At 39.3% G+C, this 22,669-nt stretch overlaps 1 protein-coding gene across 1 annotated transcript in view; it reads right to left on the reverse strand.

Annotated features, from left to right (window-relative positions):
* Window positions 1-22,669, reverse strand: part of LOC126177063 (ubiquitin carboxyl-terminal hydrolase 34) — a 479,314-nt gene that overhangs the window by 110,008 nt on the left and 346,637 nt on the right. Inside the window, exons 36-38 of the mRNA XM_049924303.1 lie at window positions 21,276-21,463; window positions 18,237-18,354; window positions 1,715-1,879 (exon numbers count right to left, since the gene is read on the reverse strand). Of these exons, the coding sequence (XP_049780260.1) occupies window positions 1,715-1,879; window positions 18,237-18,354; window positions 21,276-21,463 (471 nt within the window). The remainder of the gene's footprint in view (window positions 1-1,714; window positions 1,880-18,236; window positions 18,355-21,275; window positions 21,464-22,669) is intronic.

Here is a 22,669-nt window from a genome sequence, read left to right on the forward strand (position 1 = left end):
CCCAAAAAAAGTCAAGCCATAAGTTTCAGTAAACACAGTCAACAATATAACAAGAATCAGCTTAATTTTTCAAGGAACTCCTCAACAGAATAGAAGGAATGACCCATGAGGAAACTCTTCAGTTTCGATTTGAAAGTGCGTGGATTACTGCTAAGGAATCACCACAACTGTTAATACGCTTATCCCACTGTGAAAGATGACACGGAAAAATGTTTGCAGTTGCCTATGGAACTATGACCGCACCAATGTGTGCACCACTCTGTCCAAAGCAAATCTATGCCCATGTATATCTTTCTTCAGGGATCCAAAAACAAGGAAATTGCATGGGGAGATACTGGAAACATAGGGAGGATGTGCAAGAGCTTCCACTGAAACACTTGCAGTGTACTCTGAACAACCCACAACAGGTTGGGGGGCTAGAATGTTGTCAAGGCTATTTTGACTATGCTGCAGAAAGTTCACTGGGAAGCACTTACACACACAGTTCTATTCTCTCCCCATACAATTTCCACATTTTTGAGCCCTGAAGAAGACATCAGTGGATATTGATTTGCTTTGGACAAAGGGATACATATCTGGGTACAATCGCAACTGAAAACATATTTCCGTGAAGGCACTGACTGTCTTGTCTCACAGTAGGATAAATGTTTTTACAGTTATGATGATTACTTCTGAAACAATAAACAGTTTACTTACTTCTTTTCCATCTGCATCATTTTCACTTGATTGCCCCTTGTATATTTCTTTGTTTTGCTATTTAGCTTAGTAATTCCCAATACGCATCTTATCACTTTCTGCCAGGCACCCCTCCTCTCTAAATGCTTTTCATGTTAAAATGCCATGTCTCATTCTTGTATGTAAAAACTATTGCATGATGGTCATTAACTTTATGTTTCAAACTCATGGGAATTTGGTTTTGAAAGTTCTATTTAGTTTTCCAAAAGTGCTACAGACCACTGATTGATAACTGTTTGTTTCTGAAGACAACATCTTTGTTTACAGAACATGACAGTTTATGTGTGATGTGTATCACAGAGAAATGAATCTGTGATCAATGGCACACCAAAATTTTAATACAACACACCCATGTCATACTAACACATGTAAATCGACCTGATGAAGGTTTAAACCTTCGAAACACATTATGGATAAAAATAAACAGTGACTGGTACAAATTTGATGTTTCATTTGATGTCAATAACAGTAAAGCCTAACCTAACATGCTCACATTTAAAGTTAATCTGTTTGTTTCTTCTGTTGTCAACTGGATTCACCTTCAAATGTTCTAACTACAGAAACTTATCAGCTGGTTCTGTAACTTCACTGCTAATATGTATTATTTTCTGTTCAGTGCAATGATTGCACGATATTTCTTTACTCAAAGCATTTTTATATCTTCTATCAGCCTTCCGGAGATATGAAAAGTCCTGTCACAAGTTTATTTACGGAAACTGAAAGTACAGAACCTTCCTTCCTCTCACATTTTTTTTTTGTTTAAAGAGGGATCTCACAATTCAAAAACCTGACACTGAGTGAAAACCTTGTTGATTCTCAGTAAATACATCTTTAAACATTTACAAAGTTAAGTATGTTTCACTTTTGAATTCTTTTAAAATTTTATTATTCGGGTAGTGGGAAAGCACTGAGTTGTCTTACAATAAATGACTAGCATTTGCTACAGTTGGGTGTGGAAAGAAGAGGAGGAGTTACTTACGTATTCCTGCTGTGACTTCTGACCTAAGTAGAAGCTCACCATCATTGAAATAGCTTGTACAGAGAGAAGAAACTGACTTTCTTCTTCCCCCATTTTGATGAATTCATTAAAGAAACTGAAGTATTCTGTCAGATTCTTCAAATGTGCCTTAGCACCATGTTCCATCTGTAAATAAATCATCATTAGTTAATAAAAACCACAATATATGCTAAATAATTTACATACAAAAACTATTTTAAAAAAGGCAGCTTGTTTGAGGGTATTATGTGCATCAGTTTTCTGGTGCCTAACTTTATAGATGTCAATTAATTGTGCAACTGTGACGTTCACTGCAGTTCAAAGTTTGAAGATGAGGGAGAGATAGGCATAAAAGAATTAACACCAAAAAATTCGCCACAAAGTTGATACTACAGCTCATATCGTGGTTATCATATGATATGCACTGATACACAACAGTTCATTTTTGTCTACCCTGTCTTGAAGCAATGAAATCGTTTGCTTAAACTGATTCCATATTTCTAGAAGGCTTTTGACACTGTACCACACAAATGGCTTATAGTGAAATTGCGTGCTTATGGAATATTGTCTCAGTTATGTGACTGGATATGTAATTTCCTGTCAGAGAAGTTACAGTTCGTAGTAACTGATGGAAAATCATCAAGTAAACCAGAAGCGATTTCTGGCATTCCCCAAGGTAGTGCTACAGGCCTTCTGCAGTTCCTTGTAATGATTTAGGAGGCAATCTGAGCAGCCGTCTTGGGTTGTTTGCAGATGGTGCTGTGGTTTACCATCTCCTAAAGTCATCATATGATCAAAATGCATTGCAAAACAATTTGGCCATGATATCATTAGGGTGCAGAAAGCAGCAATTGACTATAATTAATGAAAAGTGTGAAGTCATCCTTGCAAGTACTAAAAGGAATCCACAAAATTTCGGTTACACAGTAAGTGACACAAATCTACAGGCTGTAAACTAAACTACATAATTAGTGATTTAGAATAACTTAAATTGGAACAATTACACAGATAATATCGTGGGTAAAGCACACCAAAGACTGTAATTTATTGGCGGAGCACTAGAAAATGTAACAGGTGTACTAAAGAGACTGCCTACACTACACTTGACCATCCTCTTCTGGAGTACTGCTGAATGATTTGGGATCTACATCAGATAGGACTCATGGAGATCATCAAACAAGTTCAAAGGAGCTGGTGGTAGTCATTAAAATAAAGTCGTTTTTTGTTGTGCCAGGACCTTCTCATGAAATTTCAATCATCAGCTTTCTCCTCAGAGTGTGAAGACAGTTTGTTGGCACCTATCTACATATGGAAAAATGATCATAATAATAAAATAAGAGAAATCAGAGGTAGCACAGAAAGCTTTTTTTTCTTGCACACTGTTCAATAGTAGAATGGTACAGAAGTAGCTGTAAGGTTGTTCGATGAACTTTCTGCAAGTCACTTAATTGTGAATTGCCGAGTAATCACATAGATGCAGAAAAAAAGGAAGAAATATATTGACAAATAGAATGAACAACAATCTGTGCTGATCATCGTGACACCTCATCTGTCTACGGAAACCTTTTACCGATTTTGTAACAGGTGAAGACTCATTCAAATGAACAAAACTGTAATCAGGGACCGATGACCTAGCAGTTTGATCCCTTCCCCCCTCTTTTAAACCAACCAACCAAAACTGTAATAAATAAAAATGAATTGCACAATAAAATGGGAAAAAGCTCATTCAATAGTTCCTACTCATTCTGAACATTTCTATTGGGGTATTTAGATGTTGGGATAACTTACTTTATTAATGACAGCTGAAGTATAATATTTCAAGTGGAAATATATTTTGCCAACACATTTACAATGTTGTTGTTCTGAAACATGTGTAAGTAGTTTGGTTAGTAAAATTTGACTCTATGACTCAGTACTCCTCATTTAACTGCCAGAAAATTTTATGTAAAGAATAGGGTTCATAATGAAATACTTTTACAGTAATTTATTAATCATTTGAACTTAACCATGTTTCCCTCTCAAAAGTGTCGTCAATGAATACTGACATATAATGATGAAATGTATCAGTTATGCTCCTCACCAATAACAAACAACCTGGAGACTGCATAAGAGAGAAGCTATACATCACTCATTCTAGTCAAAGTAACAGTGTGAATTTCATTGTGACTTAAGAGACTGAAATACCTACAAGTATATTATGCAAGACTGAATAACAATAATGGAAATCCCTGAATGGAACAATGTGAAACATTAAGGGAAAGGGAACCACTCACCTTTAGCAGACTGAAGTGTGAAGCATAGAAACACCTAACAGAAAATACTATTCACACAAGCTTTTGAACTTTTACTCTTTTTCTAGTCAAAGTACACACATTCATAAACACAACAATGCAGGCACGTAAACGCACACGGCGAGACATGCTATGGCCACAGGAGTGTGCATTTGGGTGTCTGTGCTGTTGTGTGTATGTTTACTAGGAAAACAGCTAGTGTGAATAGTGACTCCTGTTAGGTGTTTAAACACTCCACACATCAGTTCGTTAAATATGAGTGGTTGGCTTTCCCTTATTTTATGTTTCATGAGACTGAAATGCTACCAATATATTATAAGAGGAATATCACTGTTAAACTTCACCTATCATTTATTTAATGTTGAAAACATTTGGGACTATTATTGCCCCCAAGTTGTGGATTCCTAAACTATCATGAGTATTGCTGTTGATAAAACAAAAATGAGTGATACAGATATGATCATAAGATTGGTGGTGAAAGAGTATAAGCACAAGGTTTGTCAGCTATTTTGGGCCTAGAATTCTGAATCAAGTCAAACAACAAACTATGCATAGTCGCACTCAAACTATCTTCAAGCTCCATTTTCTGTACTCTGTCTTATTTTTGCAACAATTTACACTTTCCTGTCTGGAGCAATGATTTGCACATGACATGAAAGATTTGGCAAATGCTTTCATAGTGACAAAGTATTAGCATGATTACTCTTGTTTATTTATGGATGCAATTTAAGTTTGCATTTTAACTAGTTTTTCACTCTGTAAGGTGGAACACCCATTGTATGAGAGCCATTTCTTTGACTATCCTACTCCTCATGGTAGGACAAAGCAATGGCAGCAGTAAGACTCACTGTGTATGGTCCGTCTTTTTACTTTGTGTACACTGTCAAAATGGGGAATCAAAATTTAGGTCCAGTTGAGACTGTGAGGTACTAAGATAGTTACATTTTATTACTATCATTAATAAAAACTGACAACATGGAAATAGGCAGAAGTAGCACACCTGTAACATTAGACTACAGTTTTATGGTACACTAAATGACTCTTGTCCTTCCAAACAAATATCTAAGTGTAATGCTTATATCAACCATGGAATGGAGTGAGCAACTCAGAACAGTGAGTTGTACGGAAGGTGAAATGGCTGGCTATGTTTTACTGGGAAAGTACTGGGATAGTGCAACGGACCTATAAAGAGTTCACATAGTGTACTTGCATATTGTTCAATTACTCATTGAGTGCATGTGATATACATCATGTTAAGAGGTATGTGGTTATACTTGTCAAGAGTGTTACAGAGCTTAGTTGGGAATCGTTGGCGGTAAAGGTACAACCGTTTCACAAAACACTATTCAGAAAATTTAGAGTGCCAGCATCTTCAAGATTACAAAATGAATCTACTACCTCCAATATTCATCTCATGTAAGGACAAAACAGGAAGATTACGGATCCTAAACAGGGGTATACATACAACAATTTCCATAGCAAACCGATAACTGTTAATACTGTTGAAATATGAGATAACTAACTGACACAACATTTCAGGCATTCTCAGAGAAACTACTAATGATGATGAAAGTTTGGAGTTTGCAGCTGAGTTAATGTTATCATTTTATATGTTCTTTGAACAAGCTCCCTGGTGTCATTTTCAGATGTGGCGAGCACAGCTATGAATACAGTAATGTCATAAATTTGTCCAGATACTGATTTGCACTAAAGAACTGAAGTGCAGTAATTGGCATGTGCTATTGCACAGCATAATGTTGTTAATAGTGAAACTTTATGGCCACATTTTTTGTTGTTGTACTAAAGAACTGAAGTGCAGTAATTGGTATGAGCTATTGTAATGTTAATAGTGAAACTTTAAGGCCACATTTTTTGTTGTTGTTATTGCACGGATAGCAAACATATCAGTAATTTTAAATTAACTATGAAGAAAAAGAAAACAGGCTAAATTAACCCCTTAACTTAAAACCCTGTGTTATCTCATTTTTATTATTTTGACAGAAATTTAAAATCCTGTGTATACTTGGACAATTTAAGACATCTGAAAAAATAAAACCTCACTTATATCCATTTCAGTACCGATAGTTAAGTGTTCGGCTGCTAGAGAGCATCTTGTACTATATTTTTAGACTGGCTGTTGTGGTTTGATTGATATCATCTTTACTGTGTGCAGTTTTGGATACTTGACAACAAAACATGAATCTTTGAGACTCTCTACTATATGTTGTTATAGGTAATGTTTTTTTTTTAAAAAAAAGTGGATGGCTATAGTGGTCCTGATTTTTAACATTGAATTTAGTGGCTCAGAAAGGGAAGGAAAATGTTTTGTTACTTCACTAGAGACTGAAAGTGTTGAAGTTCGGTCACTTGAGAGACAAGTGTTTGCCAGTGGTATGAGGTAAATACATCTACTGTGCTCGAGCCAGCACCTTGAAGATTTATGATCACAGGAAACTGTTGTGAAATACAAGATTAGAATTCATAGCAACACAGAAACTAAAAAATGACTTCAATTTTCAGGATATTTCAGTCAAAGTCCAGTGCACAAGTTTACTCGACATTTTATTATTGGTAATCTACAAAATTTTGTAACTCATAATTTTGAGCTTTAAAAACTGTCTCTATATGTCTGTATATAATGCCATTCATTGTAGGATGTTTTTCACTAATTAAAAAAATTTTTTTTGGAATACAATTTCGAAAAAAAATTGTAAAATTACGGGGTTAAGACACTCGTTTCTTCAGATAAGTTTTTCTTTTTTAATTATAGAAAATGCTCAAAAATTCTACTTGTAACAACAAAGTTGGGAATAAAGAAATATTGCTGCAAACTCCTGGTGTGTTGCCAGTGAGTCTTATGGTCTATATTCCTCAGGGCTATGGTCTAAAATTCTAGTGACCAGCTCTGCATGGACTGCATCTGGGTTATCATAATGTGGGCTTTCACAAAACCCTACACAAAAAAAGTCCTATAGATTAAACTGACAAATCTTAGAGGCTACTAATGAAACAGCAGACTCATTCCATCTGCGCTGGAACACTTCAGATAATGATGATGATGATGCAGGTTGCCAATGGCAAGGTATCACAACCTTTGCAGACTATGAATGCATGTGTTTTACAAAGTATTTCATCAGAAGCAAACCTCTTGCGACATTGGTCTACAGACATATTGAAGACTAATCAAAAATGAAAATTCACTCAAGAAAGTTGGGAAATTCAAACAATGAGTAATCCAGGATGGAATGTAACAATATAATGAAAAGGAAAGTTGCTATTCACCATATAGTGGAGATGCTAGTCGCAGATAGGCACAACAAAAAGATTGTCACAAATAAAGCATTCGGCTATTAAGGCCTTTGTCAACAACAGACAACACACACATACACACACGCACATGCGCACAAATGCAATTCACGCACACGACTGCAGTCTCAGGCAACTGAAACCACACTGCGAGCAGCAGCACCAGTGCATGATGGGAGTGGCGGATAATTATCTGCCACTCCCAAGTGGAGGATAATTATCTTCCCAACCTTGTACAAAAACAAATCTCCCATGCCTTATCTTTCCAGTCTCCCACCAGCTCCCAAACTCCCACCGTCCGGCCACAGAGGAGCATTCCCTATGCAACTCAATACCACCTAAGACTGGAACAACTGAATTACATTCTCCGCCAGAGGTTCTACTATCTCACTTTGTGCTGAAATGAGATATGTATCACTCACTATCCTTCCCACCCCTCCCACAGTGGTATTCCACAATCCACCGAACCATATACTCATCCATCCCTACGCTGTTTCCAGCCCCTTACCTCATGGCTTATACCCCAGTAATAGATCTAGATGCAACACCTGTCCCATACATCCTCAAACCACCACCTACTCCAGTCTGGTCATGAACATCACCCTATCCCATCAAAGGCAGGGCTACACGTGAAACCAGTCACTTGATATAAAAGCTAAGCTGCAACCACTGTGCTACATTCTATGTGGACATGGCAACCAACTAGCTGTCTGTCTGCATGACTGGCCACCAACAACCCGTGGCCAAGAAACAAGTGGACCACCCTGTTGCTGAACACACTGCCAAACATGACATCCTGCATTTCAATGACTGCTTCACAGCATGTGCCATATGGATCCTTCCCAGCAACACCAGCCTTTCTGAACTGCACAGGTGGGAACTTTCCCTGCAATACATCCTACATTCCCATAACCCTCCTGATCTCAACCTTTGTTAATCCCTGTCCTCACTCATCCAGCCCCTTCCCTGTTCCCATTCCAGCACTACACAGCTGTCATTCCACCATCACACCCAGTCTGTTTACCAGTCTCCTTTTCCACTACCCCCCCCCTCCCCCCACCACTCCCCTGCCCTCCGTCTAACCTGCAGCACTTTACTGTCCACCACCCCCACCATACTATCCCTCCCCTTCCCAGCCTCCTCCTTACCCCCACCCAGTCGCCACTCCCATCATGCACTGGCATTGCTGCTCGCAGTGTGGTTCTAGTTGCCTCAGACTGTAGTCATGTGCGTGAGTTGCATTTGTGTGTGTGTGTGTGTGTGTGTGTGTGTGTGTGTGGTCTATTGTTGACGAAGGCCTTAATGGCCGAAAGCTTCATTTGTGACAATCTTTTTTTTGTGCCTACGTGCCTATCTGCGACTCCGCATCGCTGCTATATGGTGAGTAGCAACTTTCCTTTTCATAATATTGTTACAAAGCTATGAAACTGTGTGACAGGATTGCCGACTGTACTTAGCTTTAGGAGGTGAAAAATTTGGAATTACCAATAAACCATATACAAGAACAACACACTATCTAATATTCTAAACTGTTACTTCGTTTCACTGGGAGAAAGAAAGGTTAAAATACAAGGGTAGGACTATGTGTAGATCATAAGTACGTAACATTTTCTGCCTCTTGAAGTGAGGTATTGGCCAGCAGATATGGAAGAATGTCTATGAAGTACAACATAGACAACAGTCACTTAACCATATATTAAAATTGGTAGTAAAAATCGCGCATGAGTACATACACATTCATGTTCGTTTCTCTTGCTTTAATAAAGTTATATTATAACCATGGCATAAAATACCAAGTAAAATGAGAATTGGCTGAAAAAAGTGGTAAAGCTTTTTCACTGGTACTGAGGCTATGTAAAATAACAACAGGGAGGAACGTCTGCTCCATAGTATTTGCCACTAACACACTTTGTGACGTGTAGAACCTTTAGAGAGCTTGTCTTGAAAAAATTCTAGTGTGGCCAGAGCAAGCGAGTTTCTCATCAAAGATGAGTTGCAGGAACTTCACTGTTTCCTTGAAACTAAGAACGATCTGCCTGAGTCAAGTTTGAGTTGATCAAACACCTGATGTACATGACTAAATTTGACATACTAACATTTATTTGAAGGATATCTGAAGCTTGTGGTTTTAATACATAATTATAGTATTGTAATGGATCTGGGAGATGTGTTATTTTCTACTGGATTTGTCGATAACAAATCTAATGAGGGAGGTTGTAAATGTTTTCTTATATTTTTGTCAGAATATTTTTTGTAAATTGTAATTTTCCTTATTTTATGCTAATTTGCTTATATGTTCGAGAGTAACAGCATATGGATTAATATTAGTAGATGTGACGAATAATATCAAAGAGACTGGTTACAAGTGGAAGCTTGTGTGTTGTGTGAAATGTCTTTGACACTGGAGTCGTCTTTGAGCGTAGTCAGTCGGCAGTGAACGCTCAGTGTGTGACGGTGGAACAATGCACAGGTCCCCGTTATAATAATTTGCAAGTGACCAACAAAAATGAGTTATTCTACTACTTTTTTATATAAACATCAAGAAGGAAGGACATTCAGAACAATAGTATTTGAAGCACCAAAAATGAGGCAAACACACTGAACCAGGGCATTTCCGCAGCCGACGAAACAGCATTATGGAATCATACTTCCACTAGACGATTGAAGCCAACACAAAAAAGTCAAATATCATTTTATGAACATCCACAGAAAAGTGAGTACTGTCACGAAATATGCTAAATTCAAGTACATAAAAATAGTGACCATATTTCAGTATTCTTAATGTTAGTAATTAACTAAGTACACACTGTTTTTGGTCTTGTTTCACTGTAACTGTTGAGCAAGCACCTTGAGACCAGAAGATGAACTAAAGACCGAAAAATTGCCCAAAAAAAGAGATCTTGGACAGAGCTCATAACTGTGGAAATTCTGTTAATGGCTACTGGAATATGGGTAAGACTTAAGACTCTCCTCTGATGGATAGGATCCTCCTTGTGTGTGTGTGACGTGTTGCTAATTTTGATCCTAAAATACCATTGTGGAAGGAAAGAATGGACTATAATGGGAAGATAAGCCTAAAAGCCCCATTAATACAGTATCTTGATGATATTTTGATGTCATGTGGTGTCATTCCTATAAAATTGTGTGTACACAAAAGAGCATCTTATATAGGTGCTCAAGGAAGAAGATTGTGAGCACAGAGTACCTAAGGAAATGACTGTTTTGTGGAGTCAGTACCAAGTGTGTGTTGATAATTCTTTTCCAATGTCTTCACTACACAACTGGGAAGTGTTACTTTGGGATAGCTAATTGAGCTGGTATGGTCCTTACCAGGTTTCAGGAGGAAATCATGACTGCTTCCTTTCAACAATCAGTATACTGTTCCTCAGACAAGAGTCTGTTAAAAAGCACGAGGAGGTAGTTCTTGGACTCAGTACTCAAATGTCACAACCTGTCATGGTGCACTTTGTCTGGCCCTGCTGTACTGCACCCAAAGATGTAGATTATGCTGTAACTTCTCCCATCGAAACTCCTGTGTACTCTTCAGTGTTACTGGAGCTAAGGTCCAACTGTATCCTCTCAGGTAATTCCCGTTTATGTTGTAATGCAGGATCTCGATTGGCATTGAAACCCCATCTATTCCACTGAATAATTTCTGAATATTCATAGAAGCATGGTGTGTGTGCGTGCGCGTGTGCTTGCGTGTGTGCATGCTCATGCACATGCACATATGTATGGTTTCTGAGAGGGAGAAAAACACACGGACATAATTAGGTATAAATCACTGTATGCAGCGGGTGGGGGGGAAGAATTTAAGAAATCATGAGAGGAACTGGACGAAAAAAAGACCCTATGAACATGAGTCCAGAAATGGATGGTGTACATGCAACGACAACAAATCATCCTGGAACATAGTACAGAACTGTGTCGCATCCATATCACAACAAATGTTCAAAGTGTTCTCCATATGAAGCAATGCACACATTCATAGTTCGCATGTTTACTTTAGCTTAGACCATGTTGGCAAGCTACTTGCCTGGAGCTTGTACTTGGGTTTCTCTCAATACCCTGTAGAACCCAATCTAAATATAGTGTACACACAGTCCCCATCTCCCATCAAGTTCATCTGTCTGAAAGGACCCATGATCACACAAACACCCAAAAAGAGCCTGAAATGTTGTGTGATGTGGTTAGCGTCTGTGATGGTGCTTGTTTTGGTATAGTCATGCCACCTCAATACCGTTTCCAGCTGCTTGGCCATATGAACACCATCTCGGCTTGTTCCCAACAGTTATACTGCACCATTCTGCTGCTTATAGTGCACTGCATCAATCACACAGCCTGCAACACACTAGGAACACATGGTGTGGGGTCAGAGCAACTTCTACAAGGGTAATCCCAAAAGTAAGGTCTCCTATTTTTTTATAAGCACAGAACTCTGTTTGTGTGGCATTTGGTCACACTGTTATGAAGAGTGCTTCACGCGCTGTGTGTAAACATGCACACGCCGCGCTGAGGTGCTCGATCTTGGCTTGGCAGCCACTGAGAATGGAGCTCCCGTTGGATGTTACCGCCAAGTGCGAATTGCGCACAGTTATTCGGTTTTTGAACGCAAAGTGCACTGTGCCAATTGAAATCCATCGCCAATTGACGGAAGTGTATGGTGAGAAGAACATGGATGTCAAAAATGTTTGTAAGTGGTGCAGAGAGTTTGCAGTTGGTCAGAACGAAATTCACGACAAACAAAGGCTCAGGAGACTGTCAATTTCTGAGGAGATAGTGTTGAAGGTTGAGCAAAGCATGCCTAAAGATCGGCGTATTAGCCTGGATGATCTCTGCATGTTGGTTCCTGAGACTTCCCGAAGCACCGCTCACAGAATTTTAATGGAAACATTGAACTACCGGACGGTGTGCACAAGATGGGTGCCACGCATGCTGACTGAGGACTACATGCAGCAACGAGTTGATGCTTCCCGTGCATTTCTTTTCTGCCTTGCAGCTGAAAAGGACAACTTTCTGGACTCAATTGTCACGGATGGCAAAACCTGGGCATACCACTTTACACCTGAGACCAAGCAACAATCACGCCAGTGGCGGCATCCATCTTCACCAAAGCAGCAGAAATTCAAATGAACACAGTCTGCTGGTAAAGTCATGACAACCGTTTTTTGGGATCGGAAAGGGGTATTGTTGGTCAGCTTTATGCCCACTGGGACCACAATTAATGCTGACATGTACTGTGAGACTGAAAAAACTCAAACGAGCAATTCAGAACCAGAGACGAGGAATGTTGAGCAAGAGCGTACACATTCTCCATGACAAAGCTCGCCCACACATTGCTCGGCAAACCGTTGCTCTGCTGCAACAGTTTCAGTGGAACATAATCACCCAGCCACCCTATAGTCCTGACTTGGCACTCAGTGACAATCACCTGTTCCCCAAGTTAAAAGAACATTTGGCTGGGAAGTGATTCAGCTCCGACGACGAGATGAAAAAAGAGATTCATAACTTTCTGAACAGAATGGCAGTGAGCTGGTATGACATGGGCATACAAAAACTGCCACAGTGTCTACAAAAATGCATCAACAGAAATGGTGATTATGTCAAAAAATAGCTAAATGTTCAAGCTGTAAACTGATGTAAACCATTGTAGAAATAAATAGGTCTATGTACTTACACTTACACTTACACACACACACACACACACACACACACACACACACAAAATTAGGAGACCTTACTTTTGGGATTACCTTCGGGGGTACAATGCATTTCCGGACAAATGTTCATAGGATCTTTTCTCCTCCATTTCCAGCCAGGAAATCATCCCTGCAGTTAGTGGTTTTATTAATGTTCACTCTGTATGGTACTGCAGTATATACATTATCTTCCGCATTCATCCGCCTTATTGACTCCTGTATCTTTGCTGATGGGTTAATAGATTGCAACAATCCTTGCTTTTACTTGAGCAGTGTAGGAAGGCTGCACAACTGTTAGTTGATGAACTATGGTGGAACTTTTGAAATGCTGCCCGTCAGTCACTTATTTCTAAATGGCACTCCTTGATCCACCATGGAACTGCCATGCAACAGACAACTTCGATATAGGCACTTCAGCAGTGCTGTGAATGATAGCAGTGATATATTCTACCATGTCCTTGGATTCTGAATTGATGTTGGAATACAGTCAGCTTGCTGCAAAGCATCCAGTGGCTTTATTTAAAATGCATTCAGATGACTTGATGGCGCATGGATCCAAATGGGAAACTGGTCGGTAGAGTAGAAGTTCTACACCACTTCCTGAATGATATTATTTGCTAATGTCGGAGTACAGAGTGATAGGTCAATGGATATGGATGATCTGTTTGCAGGGCTGAAGTGTGTGCTTTTCTCTATTGGGCAGGCAGACGCCATCCAACAAGAGGAAAACTCCACTAGTTGACCATGGGGGCAAGTGTATGTAGAATCCACTGCAGGTAATTGGCATTTACATCTTTACTGCCACTGTATCCATAAGACTTCTCATCATCTTTATCATCCTTCCTCTGAATGATGTAACCTTTGAACACAGGGTTGCCTGAAGGTTCAAAATGTATCTCTTGTAAGCAGAGGAACACGTGCATATCCCATGTAAAAAAAAGCTTTCCTTCTTCCATACATGTTCTTAAATTTTTCATTCACATCCTATTGCAATAAAGGATTCATTAATCGCATGGTGTTTTCTGTGATGCTGTCTCTTGCTTTTGGTGACAATTGTTGGGAAGTGATTCGAGAAGTAGAACAACTTCTCACTTGTTCTGTTTTAGGGTAATCTTCATCAGTTAATACTACGTCTTCCTATCTAATGGTTTTGTGTCAGTTTTCTGGATTTTTTCTGATTTTGGGTGTGGATGTCATCTTTTGTTGTTGTGAGGCAGCTTGTCTGGCAACAGCTGAATAGCTTTGTGATTGAAGGTTGTCTCCTTAGTTTGTTCGTGACAACTACTGGAACTATTTTAAAAGTATCTGCAGGCTTATTAATGTATATATTATTGTGCATGTACATTTACAAGTGTACTTACTTCTGTTTGCATAGTAGTGCAGACTTTACTACATGTGTTCTCAGAGAAGCAGCGATGTACACATAATTCTGTTGGTACCTTTAATTTCTTCAACATTCTTCTCTTCTACAAACAACAGGGAATTCATGTGGCAAACAGGACAATTTCCTGAGCAGTTTATGCAGAAGTCTAGTGTTCACTACAGTGACCATGCTTTGTAAGAATCTTTTCCACTTTTGCCGCATATAACTTTGCCATTATACCTTACTGTAGAATGATCACATTTTTGACATTTATAGCATCACAACAAATTGGTTACATAAGGTCTTGCCTTCAGCTGAATAACTCCAGCCTTGACACAATCAGAAAGGATAAGCAAACCGAATGATAAGATCAAAGTGGTTGTCTTCTTCAGCTAACCATTCACTCACTTCATCACATTTCTAACTTCTGTTATGCTTTCCATTTCCAAATCTTTTGCAGTTTAGTGATGTCCATGTCCATGACTTCTGCAGGAGAGTGGTCACTTGATGAGAGACAGCAAGTTTCTTCATCTCTGAGTAACTACTGCAACTAAATCCTTCTGAATCTGCTTAGTTTATTCCTCTCTTGGTCTCCCTCTACAATTTTTACCCCCCCCCCCCCCACTTCCCTCCAGTACTAAACTGGGGTCTCTTGATGTCCTACTAACCGACCCCTTTTTCTAGTCAAGTTGTGCCACAAATTTTGTTTCTCACCAATTCTATTCAGTACCTCCTCATTAGTTACGTGCTCTACTCATCTAATCTGCATTCTTCTGAAGTACCATATTTTGAAAACTCCTATTCTCTTCTTGTCTAAACTGTTTATTGTCCATGTTTCACTTGCTTACATGGCAAACTCGACTCTTTATATCTGCCATCTGGTTTCTGTAAAAATTGTTAACAGCCTTTCACTCCCTGTATTTTACCACTGGTGCCTTTAGAATTTGAAAAAGAGCATGCCAGGCAACATTGTCAAAAGCTTTATCCAAGTCTACAACCACTGTAAAAGTATGTTTGTCTTTCCTAAAGCTATCTTCTATGAGAAGACGTAGGGTCAGTATTGCTTCATGTGTTCCTACACTTCTCTGGAGCCCAAACTGGTCTTCCTCGAGGTCCGCTTCTACCTGTTTTTCCATTCTTCTGCACAGAATTCATGTTAGTATTTTGCAGCAGTGACTTATTAAACTGTTAGTTCAGAAATTTTCGCAACTGTCAGTACCTGCTTTGTTTGGAACTGGAATTATTACATTCTTCTTGAAATCTGAGCGTATTTTGCCTATCTTGTACATCTTTCTGTTCTCTACTCCCAGGGACTTGTTTCTATTTAGGTCTTTCATTGCTATCAAATTCTTTACAAAGTATCGTATCTCCCATCTCATCTACACCTACATCCTCTTCCATTTCCATAATATTGCCCTCAAGTACATCTCCCTTGTACAGAACCTCTATATACTCCTTCCACGTTTCTGTTTTCCCTTCTTTGCTTATGACTGGTTTTCTATTTGAGCTCCTTAGGTTTTCTCCAAGGCTCTCTCTAATTTTTCTATAGGCAGCATCTTTCTTTCCCCTAGTGATATATACTTCCAAATCCTTGCGTTTGTCCTTTAGCTATTTCTACCTAGCCATTTTGCACTTCCTGTCAACCTAAGTTTATGGACATTTGTATTCCCTATTGCCTGCTTCACTTACTACAGTTTTATATTTTCTCATTTCATCAATTAAATTCAGTATTTCCTGCGTTAGCTAAGGATTTCTACTAGTCCTCGCCTCTATGCCTACTTGATCCTCTGCTGCCTTCACTATTTCATCTCTCAAAGCTACTCATTCTTCTTCTTCTTCTTCTTCTTCTTCTTCATTCCTTTCATCTGTTCTTGTGAATCGTCCCCTAATGCTCTCTCTGAAACTAAAAATTATGGATGTAGTTTCCCCTTGCTTTCAGCCATTTGCAGAACCATCACAGCAAGGCCATTTTCGTCAATGTTACAAGGTCAGATCAGTCAGTCTTCCGGACTGTTGCCCCTGCAACTACTCAAAAGGCTGCTACCCCTCTTCAGGAACTACATGGTTGTCTGGCCTCTCAACAGATACCTCCTCCATTATGGTTGCATCTACAGTACGGCTATCTGTCTGCACCAATGGATGGTCCATGGTTACCAGTCATATGCTAGCAGAACCATTATTTTAAGTCCCCCTGGGGGTGGGGGGAAACACTTTTGTCTAATGTTTCCTGACTACTAAATTCCACTGTAGCACAGCACTATATATCTGAGTACAACATTCCTTTGTACAGTATATGTTGAAAGGAATGTCTTCCAGTAGTGTAAGCAATCCCACTCGGAAAAAAGTATATAATGCTGTCTATTTAATTTGGGAAGTACAAACCTTCTGTGCATCGTAGTGATGTAAAAATGTTTTATTTGCCTACATCGAACAACGTGATATGCGATGCTGAATTTGCATGGTATTTCTCTGCTGTTCATTAAAGACACATTATGAAAGACTTGAGTTCCTTTTAATCCAATTCCGGTGTTTTTACAGTTATTTTTCACTCAACATTGCCCTTTTTGGGTGTAAAAATTACCAACTGCTCAATTGCTGTAAAGATGATTGTTGGTACCCTTCTGCTTGGGAAATGTCCAGTATACAAACTTTTCACAACCACAAAACCTCATCCAGTAGGTTTGCAAGCAATGTGTATGCTTGCTAGTGTACTAATTGTTTTCCTGTTCACACTGACTACTATGACACAGCAAAGGCTCATAAAAATTTTATTACACTGCAGACTAAACTTTCCAGTTAAGCTACACCCCCCCCCCCCCCCCCTTTTCCTTCCTTCAGTTCCTTACTACAATTTAGCTCAAAAGCAAACTGGTGGATATTCATTCTATTGACAACACCGGTTCTCAGGATTTATTCACAACACTAATTCTCAGCATTTACATTTTCTTCCACGGCAAAGATAAGGAGGCTGTGAGTTATGGGGGAGGGAGGGGGAGGTAGTGTGTGTGTGTGTGTGTGTGTGTGTGTGTGTGTGTGTGTGTGTGAGAGAGAGAGAGAGAGAGAGAGAGAGAGAGAGAGAGAGAGAGGTGGGGGGAGGGGGGGGGTAGTTCAAATTATACCCCAAAAATTGCTTACTTATTTGAAAAGAGACTCATAATCAGAATTATAAACTTCCAGCATGCTGGACTAGCTGTGGGTCAGCAACTTCTATTAATCAGTACAATGAAAAAGTTGCAAATTTTACTTTATGATGACTAGTTTCGGGCCCAGACCCATTTTCAAATCATTGTAACATAGTCAACAGTATTCTTTCCGAAGATGTGAAAACCATGTCAAAAATGTGCAACGAGCAGTTGCAACACATAGATAACCCACTGCACCATCATTTGCTATCTGTATGTACTGTAACCATTCGTTGCACATTTCTGACATGGTTTTAACTTCTTTGGAAATACCATTTTTGAGTATGTTACGGCACTCTGAAAATGGTTCTCAGCCTGAAACTAGTCATCAAATAAATACGTAAAGTAAAATTTGCAACTTGGGCTGTCTTTCTGTTGTATGGAAATGGGTTTGTCTCAGACTGCAACACTTTGCAGCAACAACTGCACAAAATTACCATACAAATATTTATGTATCAGTTTAATGAAACGTTGAACATATTAATCATTGTTAACATGTTTCATACAGAAACAACTGATACAAAATAATTGCATACTTTTGTTATCTTTACAACTGAATGTTTATGAATAATTGTATTTTACTATCCTACCCATGCTTGTTACTTCAAATGGGATTAGAAACAGTGATGTTTAAACGTCATTAGTCAAAGACAAGGAACTCACCAATGAAAGCAGCATTCTTACGAAACGTGTAACACAAGAATGATTTCCAATTTTATTTGGATCTGGCTCTTCTTCTGTATCACCATCGCTCTTTAAATACAAAGGAGCATGATTTGGCCTATCAAAAGAAACAATTTTTGAAATGTTACCGATCTGTGCTTTGCATAAAGACTTAAATTGCATAAAGTGTATTTATTATACAGAAAAGTAACAAATTAACTGTACAAGTCACTATCAATGATTAAAGTTGTACAATATTTTTGTCAAAAGAGATGAAAAATATTAGTAAATAAATAAACAAACATATTTTTAGAAAGCAGTTAAACAGTACCTGTTAAGCAATACATTTTCTACAGTGAAGGACTACTCGGAGTACAGATTTGATAAAAAATGTATGAGAATAACAGAAAAATATGGAAATTACTGGATGGAACAATACATAAAACAGAGGAAAGGCAACCACTCGCCTATAGTGGATCAATGTGTAGAGCCACAGTAGCACATTACAGAAAACAGCATTCACATTAGCTTTTGAGCACTAGCTCTTTTTCTCACAACAGTACACACATTCACACACAGACACCAGAACAAACACTCCTGTTGCCACTGCAAGATCATTAAAACTCAATTATTGAAAGCAGTTGTCTGAGCTGGTTGAGGTGGGGAGGGGGAAGTGGGAAAGAGAGAGGTTTTCTTGACAGATATATTCACGGCCCCACAAAAGAGAAAGAAGTTCAGAGAGTGCAACAGAAGGAGATGTAGGAAAATGTGGAGGGAAGGACAGCGGCGGTGGCAGCAGTGGTGATGGTGGTGGCAGTGGTAAGTTCCTATGGGAGCAAACTGCTGAGCTCATCGGTCCCTAGGCCTACACACTACTTAATCTAACTTAAACTAACTTACACTAAGGACAACACACACACACACCCATGCCCAAGGGAGGACTCAACCTCCAACGGGGGGAGCCGACTGAAGAAGGAGAGAGAGGTGAAGATGAAGAGGGAGAGATGGAGGAGATGGAAGGGAGAGGGGTTGAAAAAAGAAGTTATGCTGAGGGTGGAAGGGGGAGAGGGGTTGAGAGAGGTCGGAAGGGGGAGAGAGGGAGAATATCTGAATTTGAGGGGGGAGATGAAGAATGGTGAGAGAAGGCAGTGCATGATCTGAATGCAGAAGGAGTGGTATGGATAGAATTGAGAAGAGAAAACCTAAGGTAAGGCAATGTAAACATGTTAGTGGAGATTTAGGCCAGATGGATTGCAGAAGAGCAGGAGATGTTGGAGATACAATTCTCATCTGCACAGTTCAGAGAAACTTGGTCTGGAAGAGAGTATCCAGATGGTTCATGTAGTGAAGCAGCTGTTGAAGTCATTTGTGTGGAGATGTGCAGCAAGCGGGGCAACTGGAAGGTCAAGTTTGTGATTTACCACAGTTTGACAGTGGCCGTTCATGTGACTAGATGGTTGGTTACTTGACATGACCACACAGAATGCTGTAAAGTAACTGCAGCATAGCTGATATATAACAGGGTTGCTTTCACAAGTGATCCTGCTTTTTATTTTGCAGGAAATGACTGTGATTGGACTGGGGTAGGAGGTGATGGGTGGTTGTATACAACAGGTCTTGCGTCTGGACCAATCCCAAGGCAGTGACCCATGGGGTGCAGGACTGGGAGTAGGGTTGGAATAAGGATAGACAGGGATATTCTGTACATTGGGTGGGCAGTTGAACATTACTTTGGGGCATGTGGGTAGGATATCTCTTGCTTCAGAGCATGACGTGAGGAAGTCGAAGCCCTAGTGGAAGACGTGGTTGAGCTTTTCAAGACCAGGCTGATAATGGGTCACCAAAGGATGCTGACTGGTGGCTGGTTAACAGGATTACTGGTGTGGGAGGAGCAGATGGCATGGGAGACTTGTTTTGGATGAGCTGGATATGACATTGTCAGTCAGTAAATGCTCTGGTAAGGTTATTGGTTTATTTCGAGAATTTCTGCTTTCCACTGCAGTGTCCACAGATAGCGAGGTTCCCAACGTCGTCCTGACACCAACCCAAAACCTCTTTCCTAATATTCCTAGTGAACCATCTTTCTGACTTACAATTATTTCACTTTTGAAAGGCAGATCTACAAGCAAATCTGTGGTATTATCATTGGTACTGGCACAGCACCATCCTATGGCTACTTATAAAAATAAGTTGTTTTAGGATGTTGCCGTCTAGAGGAATATTTCTTGTCCTATTAATTAATTGTCTGGTCCAAACTCACTGATAGAAATTTCATTGTCTGGATTCACAGCAAGGACAGCTTTTACTCCTCCCCTCCAAAACGTCAACACCTATTCCAAACTCCGCTTCACCTTGTCCTTCTCAACTCATAAAACCACTTTCCTAGATGTCGATCTCCATCTATCAGATGGCTCTATAAATGCATCTGTTCGTATCAAGTGCACTAACGACCAACAGTACATCCACTCTGACAGTTTTGGCCCATTCCATGTCAAAAAGTCTATTCCTTATAGCTTTGTCCTCCATGGACACTGCATCTGCAGTGGAAAGCAGGAATATTCGAAATATACTATATTAGAACCATTACTGACAGACAATATCCTATCCAGCTTATCCACAAACAAGTATCCCTTTCCATCTGCTCCTTTGACATTAGCCACTGACCAGTGCTTCTCTAATCATCCAGTGCCAACCTGGCCTAAATCACATTCTTCACCAGGTCTTTCACTACCTCAAGTTGTCACATTTTTACAAAGAGCATATTTGGTAGTGGTACAAAATGAGGAAAAACAATAAGTACCCCAGCCTACTCTCCCCCCCCCCCCTTCTCTATCTCACACACACACACACGCACGCACGCACGCACACACACACACACACACACACACACACACACACACACACACGCGCGCGCGCTCTGTCTGTGTGTGTGTGTGTGTGTGTGTGTGTGTGAGAGAGAGAGAGAGAGAGAGAGAGAGAGAGAGAGAGAGAGAGAAGAAGAAGAAGAAGAAGAAGGAATACATTTGTTTTCGTTATTACCTTAACCTTTGTATAACGTGTATACACAGTCGCTGAAACATCTGCCTTACAATCTGATTTGGGCATTTGATAAGTATCTGCACAGGCCACCAATCATTTTCTGCCATATGACCAAGAAACCATTCACAAGCAGCTTGTGATGCATTGAACTGCTTTGTTAAAAGTTCCACCCACTGCACCATTGTTGGCTATAAACAAAAAAGGGCACATGTGTTTCTTGAAAGTTTCCTGGTGGATTGAGTAGTCTATCATTTTTCAGGCATGGATCTGGGATATTATTAAATATTGTCAGCTGACAACCTTTAGCAATTCTCAAGATGAGTCATTTGTAAGATTATCTCTGTTATCCCTAATGTATGTGCTTTTTTTCCGCAATGTAAAGTGCCTTAAAAATCTTGCAAGTGACTCACCTCGAGAATGGTTGAAACACTGTTGTCCAAAATACTGGAACAAGATTTAATAATATCCCACATGCAGTCCCAAAATATGATGAAAAAATGAGCACAATTAACGTACATAAATATATAATAACAAAGAAATAGCGGAGGTATCAATATACAGTTGCATTTGTCTATGTGTATATTTATCTGATTCATATAATCTTCCCACTCTGACTTTACACAAATTATTCTCTACTCATCAAACACACACAAATGAACATATGGGCTAATTATGTGTGTAAGTTAAATAATTTCTACACAAGGATTAAAGGTTGTTTCCAACATTTTAAGTATAGAGATTTAAAACCAGCAGTATCTCACCTACTTCCATGCAAAGACATAGGAGGGTCATTCAATAATTAAAGAGACAAATTGGTCTGGGGAAAAAACTGTTAGTAGAGCAAGTTTGGTACTTTTATGGCTTTAATTTGGCATCAATGGGATGAGCCCTGATCAGTTGATGTATCAACATTGTTTTGTTTATAACCTCTAAAATACATTTCAAGATGTCGAGTCCACTTGAAACGTCCACATTACTTGAACAACATTCTGTTATTCGTTTTTTACTTGCTGAAGGCAAGAAACCAGTGAATATATACTGTAGAATATCTAAAGTTTATGGTGAAGGTTGTATGAATGATGCAAATTTTTGCAAGTGTGTAGAGCAGTAAAAAAATGGTCATGATTCAGTAACGGACGAAACCATTCTGGCCGACCAGTTGCAGTTTCAACTCTCTGACTTGAAAGTCGAATTAATGACATTATTCATGCCGACCGACGTGTGACTGTGGAAATGATAGTTGATAAGGTTCAAGTAAGTACTGGTACAGTTCATAACATTATCTGTAACAAGCTGAAGTACCGCAAAACATGTGCAAGATGGGTCCCAAAGGAGTTGACGTGGCTACAAAAGGAAACGAGGTTGAGAGTGAGCACAGAGCTAAACGAACCTTA

The sequence above is a fragment of the Schistocerca cancellata genome, chromosome 1 (assembly GCF_023864275.1).
Source record: "Schistocerca cancellata isolate TAMUIC-IGC-003103 chromosome 1, iqSchCanc2.1, whole genome shotgun sequence".
Classification (NCBI taxonomy): Eukaryota; Metazoa; Arthropoda; class Insecta; order Orthoptera; family Acrididae; genus Schistocerca; species Schistocerca cancellata.